General features: G+C 37.2%; 1 protein-coding gene across 1 annotated transcript; it reads right to left on the bottom strand.

Moving 5' to 3' along the window:
* Nucleotides 1-3,321: 3,321 nt before the first annotated feature.
* Nucleotides 3,322-17,199, bottom strand: hmgcll1 (3-hydroxymethyl-3-methylglutaryl-CoA lyase like 1). The gene is made up of 9 exons (XM_023408478.2): nucleotides 16,899-17,199; nucleotides 15,342-15,419; nucleotides 14,708-14,815; nucleotides 14,210-14,305; nucleotides 13,866-14,014; nucleotides 12,905-12,968; nucleotides 12,099-12,287; nucleotides 4,984-5,109; nucleotides 3,322-4,595 (listed from the first exon to the last, which is right to left on the bottom strand). Exons 1-9 carry the CDS (start codon nucleotides 16,992-16,994, stop codon nucleotides 4,491-4,493), a joined length of 1,011 nt encoding a protein of 336 aa, XP_023264246.1. The 5' UTR covers nucleotides 16,995-17,199; the 3' UTR covers nucleotides 3,322-4,490.
* Nucleotides 17,200-17,611: the final 412 nt, after the last annotated feature.

Below are 17,611 nucleotides of genomic sequence, written 5' to 3'. Positions count from 1 at the left end.
CATGATAGTATAGTAAGGCATAAAAACTTCAAAAAACATCATAGTACAGCAAGGCAAAAAACGTCATAGTATAGTAAGGCATAAAAACGTGAAAAAACGTCATAGTATAGTAAGGCATAAAAACGTCATGTTATAATAAGGCATAAAATGTCATTATATAGTAATGCATAAAAACTTGAAAAAAACCTCATAGTATAGTAAGGCAAAACAATATTAAAAAACATCATACTATAATAAGGCTTAAAACGTCATAGTATAGTAAGGTATAAAATATCATATTATAGTAAGGCAAAAAAATATCAAAAACGTAATACTATGATAAGGCTAAAAACTTCATTATATAGTAGGGTATAAAATGTCATAGTATAGCAAGGTAAAAAATTGTCAAAAAATGTCATACAATAAAAAGGCTAAAAACGTTATTATATAGTAGAGTATAAAATGTCATAGTATAGCAAGGTAAAAAACTGTCAAAAACTGTCATTGTGTAGTAAGCAAAAAAATGTCATAGTATAGTAATGCATAAAAACCTCAAATAACATCACAGTATAGTAAAGCTTAACATGTTATAATATTGTAAGGCATAGAAATATGGAAAATCGTCATAATATAGTAATGCATAAAAACTTGAAAAAAACGTCATAGTATAGTAAGGCATAAAAACGTCATAGTATAGTAAGGTATAAAATATCATAGTATAGTAAGGCAAAAAATGTCAAAAAACATCAAAGTATAGTAAGGCATAAAATGTCATAGTATAGTAAGGCATAAAATGTCATAGTATAGTAAGGCAAAAAAATGTCAAAAAATGTCATAGTATAGTAAGGCATAAAAACGTCATAGTATAGTAAGGCATAAAATGTCATAGTATAGTAAGGCAAAAAAATATCAAAAACGTAATACTATAATAAGGCTAAAAACTTCATTTTATAGTAGGGCATAAAATGTCAAATTATAGTAAGGTATAAAATATTAAAAAACTTCATGTTACAATAAGGCTTAAAACGTCATAGTATAGTAAGGCATAAAAACGTGAAAAAACGTCATAGTATAGTAAGGCATAAAAAGTCATAGTATAGTAAGGCATAAAAACGCCATAGTATAGTAAGATATAAAATGTCATAGTATAGCAAGGCATAAAATGTCAAAAAAGGCAATAGTTCAATAAGACATAAAATGGCCTGAAAACGTCATAGTATTGTAAGGCATAAAAGTTCATAGTATTGTAAGGCAAAAAAATGTTAAAAAACGTCGTAGTATATAGTAAGGCATAAAAACCTCAAAAAACATCACAGTACTGCAAGGCAAAAAATGTTGAAAAAATGTCATCGTATAATACGGCATAAAATATCATAATATAGAAAGGCATAAAATGTCAAAAAACATAATAGTTCAATTAGACATAAAATGGCCTAAAAACTTCATAGTAAAGTAAAGAATAAAATATATCAAAAATTCATAGTATAATAAAGCGCACAACATCAAAAAACATCATACCATAATAAAGCTGCAAACGTCATAGTATTGTAAGACATAAAAATGTTGTTTTTTATAACGTAAGGCATTACAGTCCCCAATAAACCTAAAAATCATGTCTTTGGATGGTGGGAGGAAGTCAGTGTAGTCAAAGAATTCACAAAGGTACAGGGAGAACATAACAATTTCACACAGAACGATCCCATGACTGGATTCTACCCCACGATCTCTACACTACGGGACGTCAGTTCTATCCACTCCACTACAGTGCCACGCCATTAAAACATTTCAGTTTAGCCAGTCATAAAAAAATTGTCATATTTTATTGAACAAAAAATGACAGACAGTAAGGCATAAAAACGTGGAAAAACGTCATAGTATAGTAAGTCATAAAATGTCATAGTATAGTAAGGCAAAAAAAATCACAAAAAGTCATAATATAGTAAGGCAAAAAATGTGAAAAAACCTCATAATGTAGTAAGGCAAAGAATTATTTAAAAACATCATAGTATAATAAGGATTAAAACGTCATAGTATAGTAAAGTATAAAACCGTGAAAAAACATTATAGTATATAAAGACATAAAAATGTCAAAAAAAGTAATAGTATAGTAAAGCTTAAAATGTCATAGTATAGTAAGGCATAAAATGCCAAAAATGTCACAGTATAGTAAGGCATAAAAATATCTGAACACGTATTACTATAATAAGGCTTATGTCATAGTATAGTAACGAATAAAACATCAAAAAAATGTCATAGTATTGTAAGACATAAAAATGTCGCATTTTATAATGTAAGGCAGTCCCCAATAAAATATCAAAAACCATCATAGTGTAGTGAGGCATAAAACGTCAAAAAACTTAATCGTACAGTAAGACATAAAAATGTCATAAAAACGTTATTGTGTAGTAAGGCATAAAATGTCATAAAAAGTCATAATATAGTAAGGCATACAAAATGTCATTAAAGTAGGGCATAAAAAGTTATAGTATTGTAAGGCATAAAATATCAATTTAAATGAAGTCATAAAAAGTCATAGTATAGTAAGTCATAAAAATGTCATAGTATAGTAAGACATAAACAGTCATATTATGTCATTTAAAAAAAACATAATATAGTAAGGCATAAAAATGGCATAGTATAGTATTGTACAAAAATGTCAGAAGGCTTAAAAACTTAATGTAAGTCATAAAGAAATTCATATATCATAAGGCATGAAAACATCATTTTGTAGTAAGGTAAAAAAAATGCATGAACCTTTAAAAAACTTTCAGAAAGGAAGATTTTTTATTCAATGACACTGCACTGCTCTGCACCTGAAAAAAGTAGATATGTCTATTCTTTTATAAAACTTTGTCAGATTTTTACTGCAATAAAATTAAAACTCTATTTATAGTTTCATATACTATACAAAATTCATCCAATTGGATGTCTGTTATTTGATATTCCAAATTTTTCTCATTATTGCAATCATCTGATTTGCATTGTATAAGAGAAAATGTGTATTACCAGACACAAAAGATGCCCCGCTAAAAAAAATCTAGCATGTGTGACTGCACCCAAATGCATAATTTTTTGATGAATAGTTGTTTGCATATGTGATGAAGATGGGCCTTTGTGAGAAGGCAATTATCACATTTTAATACACTTATGCAAATTTGCCAGTTATCTGCTGCATCTGTTCATTAAGAGTTGATTTTTTATTCAGTCCCAGATTCCAGCCGGTTTTCACTCCTGCATCTCATTATACTGGTTTACTACTGGGATATGAGATGAATACAATTAACAACGATAAATTGGATAGGTATCCTGAGTCCTGAGGACCAGGACAGAGACATCCACAACGACACAAAACTTTGGTCTTTATTTACATTATCTGAAACCAACATATGTGAACATAAAAAGATATTCGTTTTCATGAGTACAATATATATGGTACTTTTTTTTTGTCACATCTTGCTTTAGATAAAAATTCATTAAAATTCAGTGTCACATTCACTTTTTAATGTTTCTATTGTTACGTTTTACAGATAGCAGGATGTAAACAGACAGGAGAGACACAGGTGAAATGCAGCCACATCTGACTTTCACATGGACGATAGCTTATGTCATGGTTCAAGTTTTTTAATGGTAAACAGTCAAGGGGCACTTCTTTGGCAAACCTGAGGGCAAAAACACTTTATACATTGCTTTAAAATGGTTATTTTTCTGGTAGTTTGAGATGAGTCTTTTTTCTGGATGATCACACGGACTTCAAACTGGGGAGGAAAAGCTGAACAGATCTTCAGAAGTATTTTACATATGGAAATATTCATATTTATAAAGCAGCAAGGAGCTTTTTTTTTTTTTTTTTTTTTTTTTACAGTTTGTCTTATTCAAATGAAACACCTGTGGTGATAATAACCTATACTAACCTCAGTACACAGCCAAAGCAGAGAATACTGTAGCTATTAAATTCTTGTTTTGTTACTTCTGTTGTATAAGGCCACTGAGCTATGCAAATAATAATAAGAGTGACTGATATTTACTGAGTTTATTTGTAAGAGCCAAATAAATGTGTTAAAATTTAAACATATAAGTGGCTAACTCAGCCTGTAAAAAGGCCAAATGTATTCATAACTCATCAATCCAGACTTTTATCACAGAAAAAAAGGTTTTCTTAGAGCCAATTTTCTCCCTTTAGTTATTTTCAACATCTTTGCTTCAAGACAACCAAAATACGACAAAAAAAAAAGATAATTCAGCAGATCATGATGGTCCTTCAGGTCTGAATAAACTCCAAAATGTGGAAATGAACTGAAACACTGAACAAAGGAAAGTGAAATTGAAAGAGCTGGTTTTGGAACACAAGTATTGATAGTATTTGCTTCATATACCTCAGATGGTTTAAAACAGGGAACAATGCACTTCAAATACAGCAGCATAGGCGACAAATTGAAAGGCAGCAACAACAGGGGAAGCACTTTAAAGGGAACAGGGTGAAATATTAAAACATATTCCTCTACAGAAACACATCACAATGTTTTGCCTGTGGCCTGGGCAACCTTGGAGTTTGTCTTGCGGCATAAAGCGTTGCAGATGAAGTCACCGGCCTCTATAACTTTGGCGAGATTCACACCCTGCAGAAAAAATGTTGTAGTATCCATTAAAATGCAATGCCTACAAGGTGATATAATGTAAGAGAGATGAACAAATATTGTCAGTATAAAGGATGTAAATGGGTGCGTGCAACAGGTGACAGAAAACTAAAGTGCAGTGAAAATATTCCACCAGCAGGGGTAGGAATTGTTAAATAAATTGTTCCTGAGGAGGGCCATGCAACAGTGTGGGCTTGTGCAAGTTCTGTAAAACCACTGATATTATAAAATAAACATTTACAGAGCAGCATGTTTGCACAGTGATCTGTTTATGTAAATGAGCTTGGAATGATTGTATGAGTTTGGCGGATGTGCTGGGGATTATAAAATACAGCAGGTCTTGCTGAGTGCACGGCGAAGACATACTTACAGTTTCAATACCCATGCCATGGAGCATGTAGAGAACATCCTCTGTTGAAACATTGCCAGATGAACCCTGAGCGTACGGGCAGCCTCCCAGGCCAGCTACTGCTGAATCCACCACACAGACCCCCATCTACAAGGACACACAACAGAGACATTCAGCACCTCCACACAGACTTCACCTCAGGTAAAATCCTGGGAACAAAGATCCTTGTTCTGTTGAATTGTTCGAGCCGCTGGCTGCAGGACCGCGCGCTCTGCGGTCGTGTTTTACAGCTGTTTAGGAGAACTGTGGGCTTATGTCTTGAAGATGAGTGGGCACAGAATGTCCCACAGTATAGCTTAGTCATCCTCTTTGTCAGCTCAAACCACCAGCACCACATAATTACGGCCTTGTTCATATGAGAGGAACATTATAAATGCTGCACAGAACATTTCATATGTTTCTGATTCTCCTGGTTACTCATGTTTTTACAGCACTACTCTGCCCTTAACCATGGGGATTCACTTTCTTGCCACACTGAGAAGACATTTTTTCCTTGGCTGGATAGTGTCCTCTTACACTGTGCCAACAATACAGGAATTGTAACATTACTACTCAAATGTGTTCTTATTTCAGGGATTTGGTTCATTGGCTGATTATAATTGATATTTTGAAGGAAAATGTCCTTTTCTTTTACTGACTACAGTATCAAGTGTCTGTCCTCCACATGAAAATTTATGATGCGTTTTCAGTTGGGGTTTTTTTTTTTTTGTTGTTGGACAGCTTACCAAACATCTAAAAATTCTGCTAAGGAAATATAACTGTCCCAGGATGAGTTCATTGATTGAGATGTACTTTAAAATCTCTCTGAATGCAGATATGACATACAGAGATAAAACAGTAGTGCTTGCCGTGTAAGTGTATAAACTTTGTTTTCACCCCAAAAAATGATGAAGCCAGACCTTCAGTTTTTCAGAGTCATTACAGACTAAGGTCTCAGGATGTTTTCCACATGTCCCTGGGATCGTCATGAGAATATTAAAGATATTTTCCAGCTTCCGTGGCAGAGCCAGATGTCAGAGGATCCCACAGTGAGACAAAATTAACACGCTGATCCTCTCAGTGGCATTGGGTCAGGAAGGACTTTCACCCCATGGAGCATGACCAAGCAAGCTAAATTAAAAGAATCTCTGCCTTTTCTTTTTTTTTTTTTTTTTTTTTTTTTTTTTTGAACAATGCTGCTAATTGGTTGCTTTTCCTCCAGACAAGAACGTACTTCTTCCAGGGGCTGTCTGAGCCAGCCGTAATTGCTGTTTGTGTTGGCAAAGGAAGAGGAGGAGGTGGGGTAGAAGGAGGAGGAGATCTACTCCGGTGTGTGTGCAGTGCACAAGATTTCCAGACCTTGGTTCAAGCCAGAGCAGGATATTGTACTAGGCAGAATTTTTGTAGTATAAACACAGAGTTGTAATCTACCATGCCAATCCTCTCGCTTTCAGCTGCTAACCGTGTAAGGCCAGGGGTCCTCAGCATACTGTTTCCGAGAGGAACAAAACAGAGCCTTCAGCAGCGTGCCCCGTTCCTCTGGACAGTAATCGCGCAGGGATTGGTGGTCAGCAGCTCGAACTTGCCAATGCTCAGTTAGGTTCACACTGCCCAGAAACCAGATGTGCACTCAGTGTGAAAAAAAAGCTATATCCACTGAGCTGTGGCTATATAAAAACAATACATTCCTGAGTAACGACACAGTGCATTTTCAAACTTTGCGTGATTTGGGATAAGCTTGTTGACATTCTACACACTGAGTGGACGAGGCTGAGGACGGACATGCTCCCATTTTGGTTTTATAACTGCGTCAGCGAGAGAAAGAGAGAGCGTGTATTCACAGAGGAATATGCAGCAGTGATGCTTTACCCACAACTACATAAACTGGGAAGCTGAAAGAAAACTGTCACAGATCCACTGCTGACACATATATAACCTCTTCCCAGCAACTTGGAACGCAAAGCCCAGATACTGGAGGGCAGCTAGGAGATAGACAAAACAAACATGAAGCATAAATAAATGATATTTTTCCTACATGATTTGTTTGAGAATAAAAATTCTGAACTATATAATCAAGGCATTCATCTTTAAACCTTCATGGATTACTGAGTTTTGACCATCAATCTTCATATAGCAAAGATTCTGATCGTAATTTAAAATCCTGGTGCTTTAAAACTATTCAATTTCATGTCTTTATGTTCAGGTGGAAGCTGTGTGGCCAGTAGGAGGGAAATCAAAACAGATTTAACTTTATTGCCCCCCCCCCCCAAAAAAAAAAGAAAAAGAAAAAAAAGTATTTGGTTGGAGCTGCCAGGAGTACACAAAAATAAATCTGCATCCATAAAAAAATAGTACAGAAACAACTAGTTGCCGTAGACACAGACTGTGCTAAATGCACCTGTTCGTATGTTTATTGACCAAGTCTTAGTCATAGTAAAAATATCTTTAATTATCTTTAATAATACTTGATTTTAATATTTAACTGCTGACTTATTTTATCACAATTAAAATGAGCAGAAAGCTGTGCTTCATAAGCATTTACTTGAAAGATTATACTTCTGTTCTGTTTTATACATCTTTGTGATTTTTGCTCTTGTTGGTGATTGTAAGGTTTTGAATGTGATACTGTATGTGCAATGCTTTGAAATATTTATTCTTCCATTTATGCTGTTTCCACTTATATGTGCTTTGATGCTGTTCCGTCTGTTGTTTTTGAGGCCTGTTTTTTTCCCAGAAGCTGCAAGTGAAAAATTAATTCTGACAGATTTAAATCAAAGTCATGTTAATTGATTTGTCCCTGATAAATAAATCACAAAGTGTAATGACAAAATGTAGAGCAGGACATAATATGATTGTAACATACATGTACATGTATGAATGCACTCATCTTTATAAAACCGTTTGTTTTTTACCTACCTAGTTTGTTTTGTAAAAAATCTTTCGGGATCTATAAATTGGTATCTTTTATTGTAAATATCATTTTGTGATTCCATAAAATTTGATTCTATTGATTATTTAACTTCAGAGTGTGTAATGTTTATTACTGTCATATAGTCATGTTTTAAGTGTCAATTATAACATTGTCATATCAACATCTGCCACTGAGGCCAACATAGAGTTGTACTGAAATTATCAGCACACTTACAGTACAACTCTGAATGTTAGTGACCCTGCACAGCCCATCATAGCTGGATAATGCCTCACGGACAAAAAGAAAAAAGAAAAATACTGCAGATGAATGTTATTGTTAGCGGAGAGCTCAAGTGTGAGCACAAACAGGTTATACTGTATTCCCCAGCTGCAGCAGTACACAATGCACCAAAATTGCGGGTAAGAATAAATAATTTTCCTTGCCAAGCCTGTGAAATCTAAGTACATACATTGTCATTGTGTGACCTGCCAGGAGTAGGTTAGTAACAAAGCCCCCCCAGACCTCATGAAAAAAAAAAAAAAAAAAAAAGAAAAGGTACAAAGACTGAGGAATGTCTTTATCAGGAACAAAAGAGGTGACTCAGGGCTGACAGCGCTGGGGGAATTCATTTCTCTCCCAGTTGGTGGTGTGGACTTCTGGCACACAGTAATGAAAAACTATGATAAAATCTTTCATTTCCATCTTGTTTATGGGTGAGCAAATGGTAGGCTAAATATCCGCGGCTGCTATTACTTTCTGTGGCCACGGGGCAGCTGTGATGAATCATTCTAAGTATGATCCACACAGGAATTTCACCATCCCTCTGCACTTTCTCACTCCGCCATCCAAAATCAAAGCTAACTTTAAAAATATTTGTTACTTTACACATGGACATCGTCGAGCTTCCCTTTTAGCACAGCGTTGCAGTGTTACAGATCACTAATACCATAGGGAATCAATATTAGAGCAAATCAAACCATAATTTCCTCCAAATGAAAGCCCTACTTTGTATTTGTATCCTGACAGAGTTGACTATAAATCATGTTTTTTTTTTTTTTTAGGATTACACTGAAAAATGTAGCATACTATGAACTGACATGTCCTCAATCTTCATAGTTCTGATCAACAATGTGAATCTAATTCATTAACTGCATTCATTTTGATTTATAAATGCTCCTCACGAATGCAGTAAAATCTTGTGTTGTACACAGGAATGCAGTAAGAAGTAATAACTGTACTACTTTTGTCACTTTGAAAAAATTAAATATCAGGAAATAAATGTGTGTAATATGTTTAAATCTTCCAGGTACAAAACATACAGGTAATTAGTTACTGTATTTTCCAGTATTAACATAGAGGTGCTTTGTCTTTGGTGGGTGTGTAACTCTTGTTAATTAAATGTTTCCAGGTCTTAAAACTTCTACAAGAGTGCAGCAAATCTTTAGTAAACACTACCACAGTAAATTATCCATCACTTCACGCAAACTAAAAGTCACAAAGCATAATCATCTTCTGCACACCAGACATTTAGTCCTATGAAACAAAGTGCTCCCAAAGTTTTCTTGAGTTGGGCCTGCAGCTGCGGCGCCGTTCATCACGTGCTCGGCAGCGAGCAAATGAAAGGATCATTTTCCACTGGCCTTTAAGCACAGCATTGTCAGAGTTCAACAGCCAAGCGACAGATGAGTTAGGAGCCCCCCAGGGCCCTTCTATCCACCTAGCTTTCAGTTGCTTTGTCCAACAGACACTGAATAGGTGAGCCTTTGTGCTGACCCCTCACATCTGTTGACCCACCCAGCCCCCAATGAGCTTCCTCCGCTGCAATGACAATGTGCTCCAGAGAACTGATACAGCCATATCTGCATTACCTCTGTTTTATGTCTGGATTTATGTCAGTTTTACACTCGCTACGGGCAAAGTGGTGAAAATCACCCCCGACGAGAGCTCTTCTACAGGAGTTTACAAGCTAATTACATCTTTGTGAGTCACCTATGTTACAGTATATAACCGTAATAGTCCATGAAGTTCTTCACTTGAATACATGTGTACTGTGATGGGAGGGCCCTTTGGAAATATCTTATGTTCATTAAGATTCTGGGATTTTCTTTTTTTTTTTTCAGTGGGCAGTTTGTGAATCATCTTACTTTGTGGGGAGGCTATAGATCATGTTTCTTAATGCCCCTCTTCCTTGTTGACTGATGGTTCCTGGTTTTCTGTGTGTCCCATTGTAACCTACACATTTGTTTTGGGCCCTCTCAATACTCGCCGAACAGAGGATACATTCATAATGTCGTAAACTGACACATTGCCATTAAAGCTGAGGGCCAAATCAGGTTTACAGTGAGTTTCATAAACATCTCATCATACTCTTCAGCTCCATATGACAATATTTGTTTGAGAGAAGAATGTCAGCAGTATTTTTGTAACTTATATTATATTATTCTTATTCGATGTAGACCATAGAAGCTCTAAAATACTTCAATTTCATTTCAAACAACCTTAAATGGCCAAAATAAATGGTTTAATTGATGAGAATTTAACTTCTTTTCGCCTGTTTTTGCCATTATATTATTCTTATTCAATGTAGACCTTAGAAGCTCTAAAATACTTCAAGTTCATTTCAAACAACCTCCAATGGCCAAAATAAATGGTTTAATTGATGAGAATTTAACTTCTTTTTGCCTGTTTCCAGTCAAATAATAAACACTACTTTCCATAGCTCTCATAAAAATGAAGAAAAAAAATGCTGTCTTTAAATGTACTGTAAAATTGCCTAAAAAGATGGATTGGGAGCAGCTTAACATATGATTATCCCCAGCAGGAAGAATGATTTAAAGCCTCAGAAAAGACTTGTGATCTCTACAATGTTGGCAGTTACTCGAGCAAGTTGAAAGATATCCTGGAACAAGAATCACCACCTCGACTTTGCTTCCACATCTGGTTGCTCCTTGTCATGTCATCATGAGTAACAACACTTGATGTATGCACAGGCTGGGCATTTATCCATAATCGGCCTGCGGCTCTCCACAAGAATATTTATAATCATCAGAAGGAGAAGGATGTGCATGTAAAGGAGAAGGTGCCCGAAGAATCCCGGCCAAGCCACGGGGAAAGTACAACGAAAAGCTGTCGGACAATTCAACATGAGAGGATGTGAGGATCAGGAGGATGATGCACTGCTGTCTTGTGCTTGTACAGTGGAGAAGCTGCCTCCTCTCTTTTAATCACGCCGGTATTTGTAAGCCCTCTACAGACCTCTGTAAGATAAAGTAATGCCACTTCTCACATCTCTCACACAAAGATAAGGATGCTTTTTCATACTTTCCATCACATCAAAGAGGTTGTGAATGAGCGCTGTGACTCACACCTGTCCTTCCGGAATTATCAGCGCCCACGTCTTTCTTTTCTTCAGAGGGGCCTGACGCCTTTTCAACCTTTTCTCCCTTTTTCAGAGCGCCCTCATGTTTGCTTCCTTTTACCAGATTTTCAGGGACAGAATTTTTCAAGCTCTTTCCTCAATGTTTTCCCAGAATTCACAGGTCCCTCCACCCAACTTTTGGAGCTGTTCCCCCTCATTTAAAGACTTCCAGAAATGCCAGGTGCTTTGAGAGCGGCAGCACAGACCTGCCAGAGAGCAGCACTTGTAAACCTTTACCACAACTTCTCTTGGAAAAATGGATAGCTTACATATTAACCATAAACTTTGGGTTTGGGGTTCAGGGAGTACTTGTTTGTTTGTATTTTCCACATTTATCCACTACTATCTTTACTTTTTGTTCTGTTAATTGTTATAAAAAATCATGTAATAGTAATGATCACAACATAATCAATCATTATGGTCAGTAGTATGACGACCCTAAGAGCTCAACGCACTGCAACTTGGGCACGGAGCTGCTGCAAATTAGAAAACATTTACATGAAACGTCCTATACCACACAACGGAGGTGTTTCCAGGGGACACTAAAAAGTGATGAACCTGGCTGGGACTTGTTGTTCCATGCCCAATTGTGACTTCTGAAGTTGAAAGCAGTTAGGATTACGCCCTCATGCCCCCCCCCCCCCTTGTGTATTTGCATGTGTTTTCTTAAGTTGCAGTGTGTTGAGCTTTCAGGGCCAACGTATAGCAGTGATAGTAGCAGCAGTAGTTTTGGGATGACTGGATATATTGTATATTATGAGGTCTTGCCTTGAGCGCAGTTAGGATGTTGGGCAGAGCTTGTCCATAGGTGTCATGGCAGTGAACTGCCAGAGCGTTGGTGGGCACCTCCTTCATCACACTCTGCAGCATCTTAAACATGGACCCTGGAGTACCAACACCGATGGTATCCCCCAAGGAAATCTCACAACAGCCCATCTCATATAACTTCTTTGCCACCTAAAGAGTAGTAAAGATACGGCAAAAGTGTTCTCATTAACAGGAAATCATACAGAAGAAGAATAGTTCATGCATATCTGAGACGTAGTGTTGATCCAAGTTTGGTTTTGCATTGAAATGGCAGAGAGCAAACTTTTACATTTTCAAAGATTAAATCATTTTTATCATTAAGGAGTTTCAGGCCAATGCCTGAAACCAAGGAACAATGACTGAGCTTTGAAGAAGAGTGAAGATTTACAGTTAAACATTAGTTTTTGCATCCTAAAATGAGCTCATTGACGTTAGAAAAAACAGAAGAGCTCAGCCGCGTTCCCATTCAATTATACATGCTGCTGAGATAAGAGCCTGCTCTGCTGTAGTTTAATGAAACAAGCCTCATCTCATAAATTCATCGTGCATGTAAAATGAGAGAAAAAAAAATGCATGAAGAGGCACGATTAAAAAACTGGTAGTGATAGTTACTTAACCATCACCAATGTTAGCTTCCGGTCTATAGTATAGATCAACAAAACCTGAGTTTACTTAATGTCGTGCTGTGACGATTCATTCATATTTGCTCCACTGAAGGTTTCAGAAAACACTGAAGTATAATCTGGGATGTACAAAGTTAATCTCACCTCAGCAACTTTGGAAGGTTCGATGTGTCCCTCGTGGGGGCATCCGAGGGCACAAGAAACGTATCTGAAAGAAGACACATCTTTGATTAGCATGAATAGCTTTTTGATAGCATGTGATGCTACTGACTAACTATAGAAACTAAACAAGTGCTGTGGATGGAGCAACAATTCTCTGTAACGCCAGGCTGCTGATTATTTTATTATTTTGGTTTTTACATTCCTGATAACAGATTTGGAAGCACATTCAATTAAAAAAAATAAATCACCACTTTGAAAAGCCAAACATTTCACTTCTGCCTGTTGTTGTTAGATTACCTCGCTCAGTTTAAATAAGGATAAGAAGCTTCTGGAGCATTGCTGTTGATTCTGATGTGTTTTGGCCTCGGTGTTTTTGGCTATTCATCTGTTTGTCAGCGGGAAAATCACAACGGAATCCAAAAAGATTTACATGAGATTTGGTTCACAGATCGGTGATTACAGTTTGGTGATAATCCAGACCTTACTTCTATGCCATTTGTAAATGACTCAACAGTATTTGGTTCTTAGAAAGTGACAGTGTTTACACTGATCCACTGTAGTTGTGACGTGTTTATCTTTTTTGGACGCGGAAGCTCATGTAATTTGAGAAAATGCGCATTACAGTTGCAGCATCTTAGTTTTCCCTGTATGACAAAAGGCAAAGCTATATTCAGTAACTCACCCTGTTTGCTTTGCTTTCATGTCCATCTGGACTTGTGGTTTTCTAATGCATAGATATAACATGGTGAACATCTGGAACTTTGCTGTAAAGGTATCATTACTGAAGTGTGTGTTTTCTCCTACTTATAGAAACAGTATTTTCAATCGTTTTGTTTTCATTTGGAGCAAAAGAACAGATGTGGTAATCAGAGTAAAATCACAAAGTGAGTAAAAGGTGTTTTGACTCATTGCAAGTGACAAATAATACCCAGAGAATACTAACCCACGGACTGGAATTTGTCGCTCTTTGGCAGTGTTAATGACTTCCTCAAACCTCAGCATGCTTTCATCAATAGAGCAGTTAATATTTTTTTTACTGAAGGTTTCAGACGCTGACCCAAACACGGCCACCTCAGTAGCACCAGCTGCAACCTTCAAACAGGAGAGACAAATGAACTCGTAAAACTGTTTTGAGCACTGCGTTGGAATAACACTTATGTAAACGCAGGATATATGTGGCAAAAAAACCCAATGTAGTGCCAACAATTAACTCAAATTGACAAGCATGGGTAAACAGTTATGTTTTGTAGCAGAGATCATGAGGCTGTATTGAAAATTAATGCTTACAGCATCCTGGAAGCCTTGCATGTTAGGTGTCAAAACAGGGTACTGAACACGAGGCGCTCTCTGGATCCCTCTGAGCACGTCACTGTGGTCTGCCATCTAAATGAAGGAGGTAAAACATATGATGTAGAAAAATAAACCTTTAACATCATTTGAACATGTTCCCGAAAATACATGATTCATCCTGCACAAATGTTTTCTCATGCTTGTGGTCAGCAGACAATCCTTAACTGACAGAATTACTTTTTTTTTATGTCACATTTCTTACGTATTAACAAAACATATTCATGTTTGCTGTTTTTTCAGGGAGTCAATCGTGGAACTATTTACGACAGGGAATGAGAAGGCAACTATATGACAAATGTCTTAAGATATTAATTCCAAATATTCTTTGCTTGGATGTTAGAGGAGCAGACTTTTCCTCAGTAGTTATGCAGACAAGAAGGGGAGCCTAATAAATCACTCTGCACTCTTTCGCTGTGCACAAAGAGGAGTCATTACCTGCGGTACCCACTTTGAAGAGACAAAGCTGGTGGCCTCGATCACAGACAGGCCCGTTCGTGAGAGCATGTCTATCAGCTGGATTTTCACCTCCGTCGGAACAATTTCCTGGGAAACAATGAAACTGAAACAGCTCTTTCTGGATTTGATTCCACTCAAAATAAGAGGGGCACAACACAGATATCTCGCAGATTTTTGGGGGTTTTTTGCTACACTGCTTGCCAATCCGATTGACATCTATATTCCCATGCTGAATCTTGCATTTGTTGAATATTTTTCAGATCTTTCAAATTATACACTATTTCTCATAGTAACGTGTGGTAAATGAAATTATTTCTGCATCCAGTGCAATCTGTAAAACCACTGGTGTGCAATAAGGAAATTATAAAGCTGTGACATGCTAAGAAGAGTAAACTAAGCCAGAAGTCGTGTCATCTTTCCTATTCAATTTCAAAGTAAATGTGAAACACATGCTCCTGGCAATTATGGCACACAAGCCATATGTTACGGATTGTTTTATGTATGACAGACACAGGAAAATATGGGGGTTTCCAAGGATGATCGTGTATAGTAATACAAAATGAGGCCGCATATAAATATAAATGAGATTCCTGACTAAAATGACAGTGTATACCTTTTCATTTTGAAGTCCATCTCTGGGCCCAACCTCAACGATTTTAACAAACTCTGGATACTCATGTCCTGTAATGGTCTGACAAAATATCAAAGAGAAACAGAAAAGAGAATAAGGAGAGAGGAAAAAGCACTCAACAGGACACTGAACACAAGCACTTAGTCATTCTTTTGGCGTGGGATGCTCCAGGACATGTCATTTCTAACATGAAAAACTCTCGACCTCAAAGCCAATGGAAATCTGAGAACCAAAACATAGCTAAGCTTGTCAGGCCATTATGATACAAACTCAGGAGATGTGTCACAGAGAAAAGGCTGGGAGAGGTGTTCAGGGTAACTCAACAAAAACCGCAAGGGATATTCTGGTTCAGGGTATTTTTCTGGTTTTCTGGTCCCTTAAAATTCTCGAGAAAAAAGCTCTGGTTGAACTTAAAAACGAAACCTTATTGGAGATTAAATATTACACAATTTATATAACATTAGCTAACTTCTAGCTAACATTAGCTAACATTAGCTAACTGACGTTGACATTTAAAAAAGAAAAACACTTAGCTGAAAAAAACCCACTAATCTTTCTAATTGACTTTTGTCCACTATAGGGAGCGGAGAAACCAAAGAAGCTAACAGATTCAGCGGCTTATTAAAGTGTTATGGCTAATGGCTAATAGGGTAGCAAATGGCACCTTCTTTAATAGCCTAGGGTAGACAGGGAGCGACTTTACCATTCGTTTGGAGCTGTTATCTAAATAGACAACGTTTATTTACAATATGTGATGCATCACCATAGACACATATACCCAACTGGATGTAACGCTAAAGTAGAAATTTACAATTTAAGGTTGCTACTAATGATTATTTTCAGTGATGTGACCATCATTTTTTTAATGAATCAATCAATCATTAGTCTATTAAAAGTAAAAGCTAGTAAAATGCCCCTTTTATTTCCCTAAAATTAAGGTGACATATACAATTTGTCCAACTCAGATATTCAGTTTACTGTGATACATAACAAAAGAAAATGATGAACAGTATAGGACTCAACCATTTAAGAAGTGTGCAGTCTGTAGAAGCAAAGCAATGATCTGTAAGGGGCCTGCACACTGTAGATGCTCCTTGGCTGGTTTTATTAAATGTAAATATCTATTGTCTATGAATTCATTTAAACTTAGCATGTGATTCGTGAGTGTAGTATCTGAATATGACGAACCATAACAGGCAGTCTGTTAGTACACTTGCAAGAAACAAATATTGTTCTTGTTAAATTATTATCAGATATAGATTATCCTGCCTAATGGAGTTAAAAGAAATAGAAGCATCTAATCTACATCTTTAGTCACATACGGTCAATTCAGAAACATCTAAACAATCCATCATTCTTATTTAGAGAGAATTCCATGCATCTTTAAAAATACAATATATAAGTAGAGGACTATTACATAAGCAGCACACAGCATCGGCGCTGTCATCAGTGGCTGACTGCTGCACAGCCTCTCTGTCATGAGAGAGTCATGTGGCAGAGCATGTGCAGCAGATTAGGAACAAGAAAAACGACGCCCACCTTCTCCTCCTGCAGCCAGCGTCTCAGCCATGGGTAGTCCTGGATAAGTTGCTCATAGCTCAAGCAGTGCTTCACTGTTGTGGGTACGTTACCCATCCGAATGGCTGCTGTTCAGCCTGCTGCACCTCCGTATCCTCTGAGACCAACCCGCACAGACTGCTGCAGCTAATATAGCAAATTGAAGCCTCGGATCAATATGCTAATGGAGGCCTGGACGACGGAGGGCCTTGCTGCACGAGGAGATGGAATTAGAGGACGGCTGCAGACGGTGGAGGATGATTCAGCAGTTGCCATGGCAGCCACATCCCTAGCAGGGAGGGGATCAAAACAGAGAGGGATGGGGGGTGGAGGGGTGGATGGAGAGTGAGAGGGAGGAAATGGTGTGAAGCAAAGTGGCAAATGGAGCGATATGGGAGATTAGTGCTGCACTCTGGACTGGGAATTCTTGTGGAAACATTTTGAGGAAAGATGTAACATGTGCATCCAAAAAATGGGATGCAGGTGCAGGGCAGGAAAAGGGGAACTATAAGGAAGGAAGAGTTTGCACAAATGATTTATTAACAGGCTGAGTACTGAGTGCTTTCTTCACTGGGGAAACATTTAAAAGAGTACTCACTAAAAAAGTTTTATAGTAATCTTGATTCAACAACAAGGCTAGATTCACCTCCCTGTTCCACTGAGAACTGAAGGCTTCGGGGAAACATGCCGCTTTG

Source organism: Seriola lalandi, unplaced genomic scaffold (assembly GCF_002814215.2).
Source record: "Seriola lalandi dorsalis isolate HSWRI2012SDOR001 ecotype SW California unplaced genomic scaffold, Sedor1 jcf7180002054364, whole genome shotgun sequence".
Lineage (NCBI taxonomy): Eukaryota > Metazoa > Chordata > Actinopteri > Carangiformes > Carangidae > Seriola > Seriola lalandi.
The sequence above is the reverse complement of the archived record's forward strand: the minus strand, read 5'-3'. Positions and strand labels throughout refer to the sequence as shown.

Excerpts from the sequence above, each read along its gene's own strand:
- hmgcll1 (XM_023408478.2), bottom strand. The coding sequence starts at position 16,994 with ATGGGTAACGTACCCACAACAGTGAAGCACTGCTTGAGCTATGAGCAA. Across the intron at positions 15,420-16,898 it reads GCTGGCTGCAGGAGGAGAAG|ACCATTACAGGACATGAGTA; the intron begins GTGGGCGTCGTT and ends ATATTTTGTCAG. Across the intron at positions 12,288-12,904 it reads AACCTTCCAAAGTTGCTGAG|GTGGCAAAGAAGTTATATGA; the intron begins GTGAGATTAACT and ends ACTACTCTTTAG.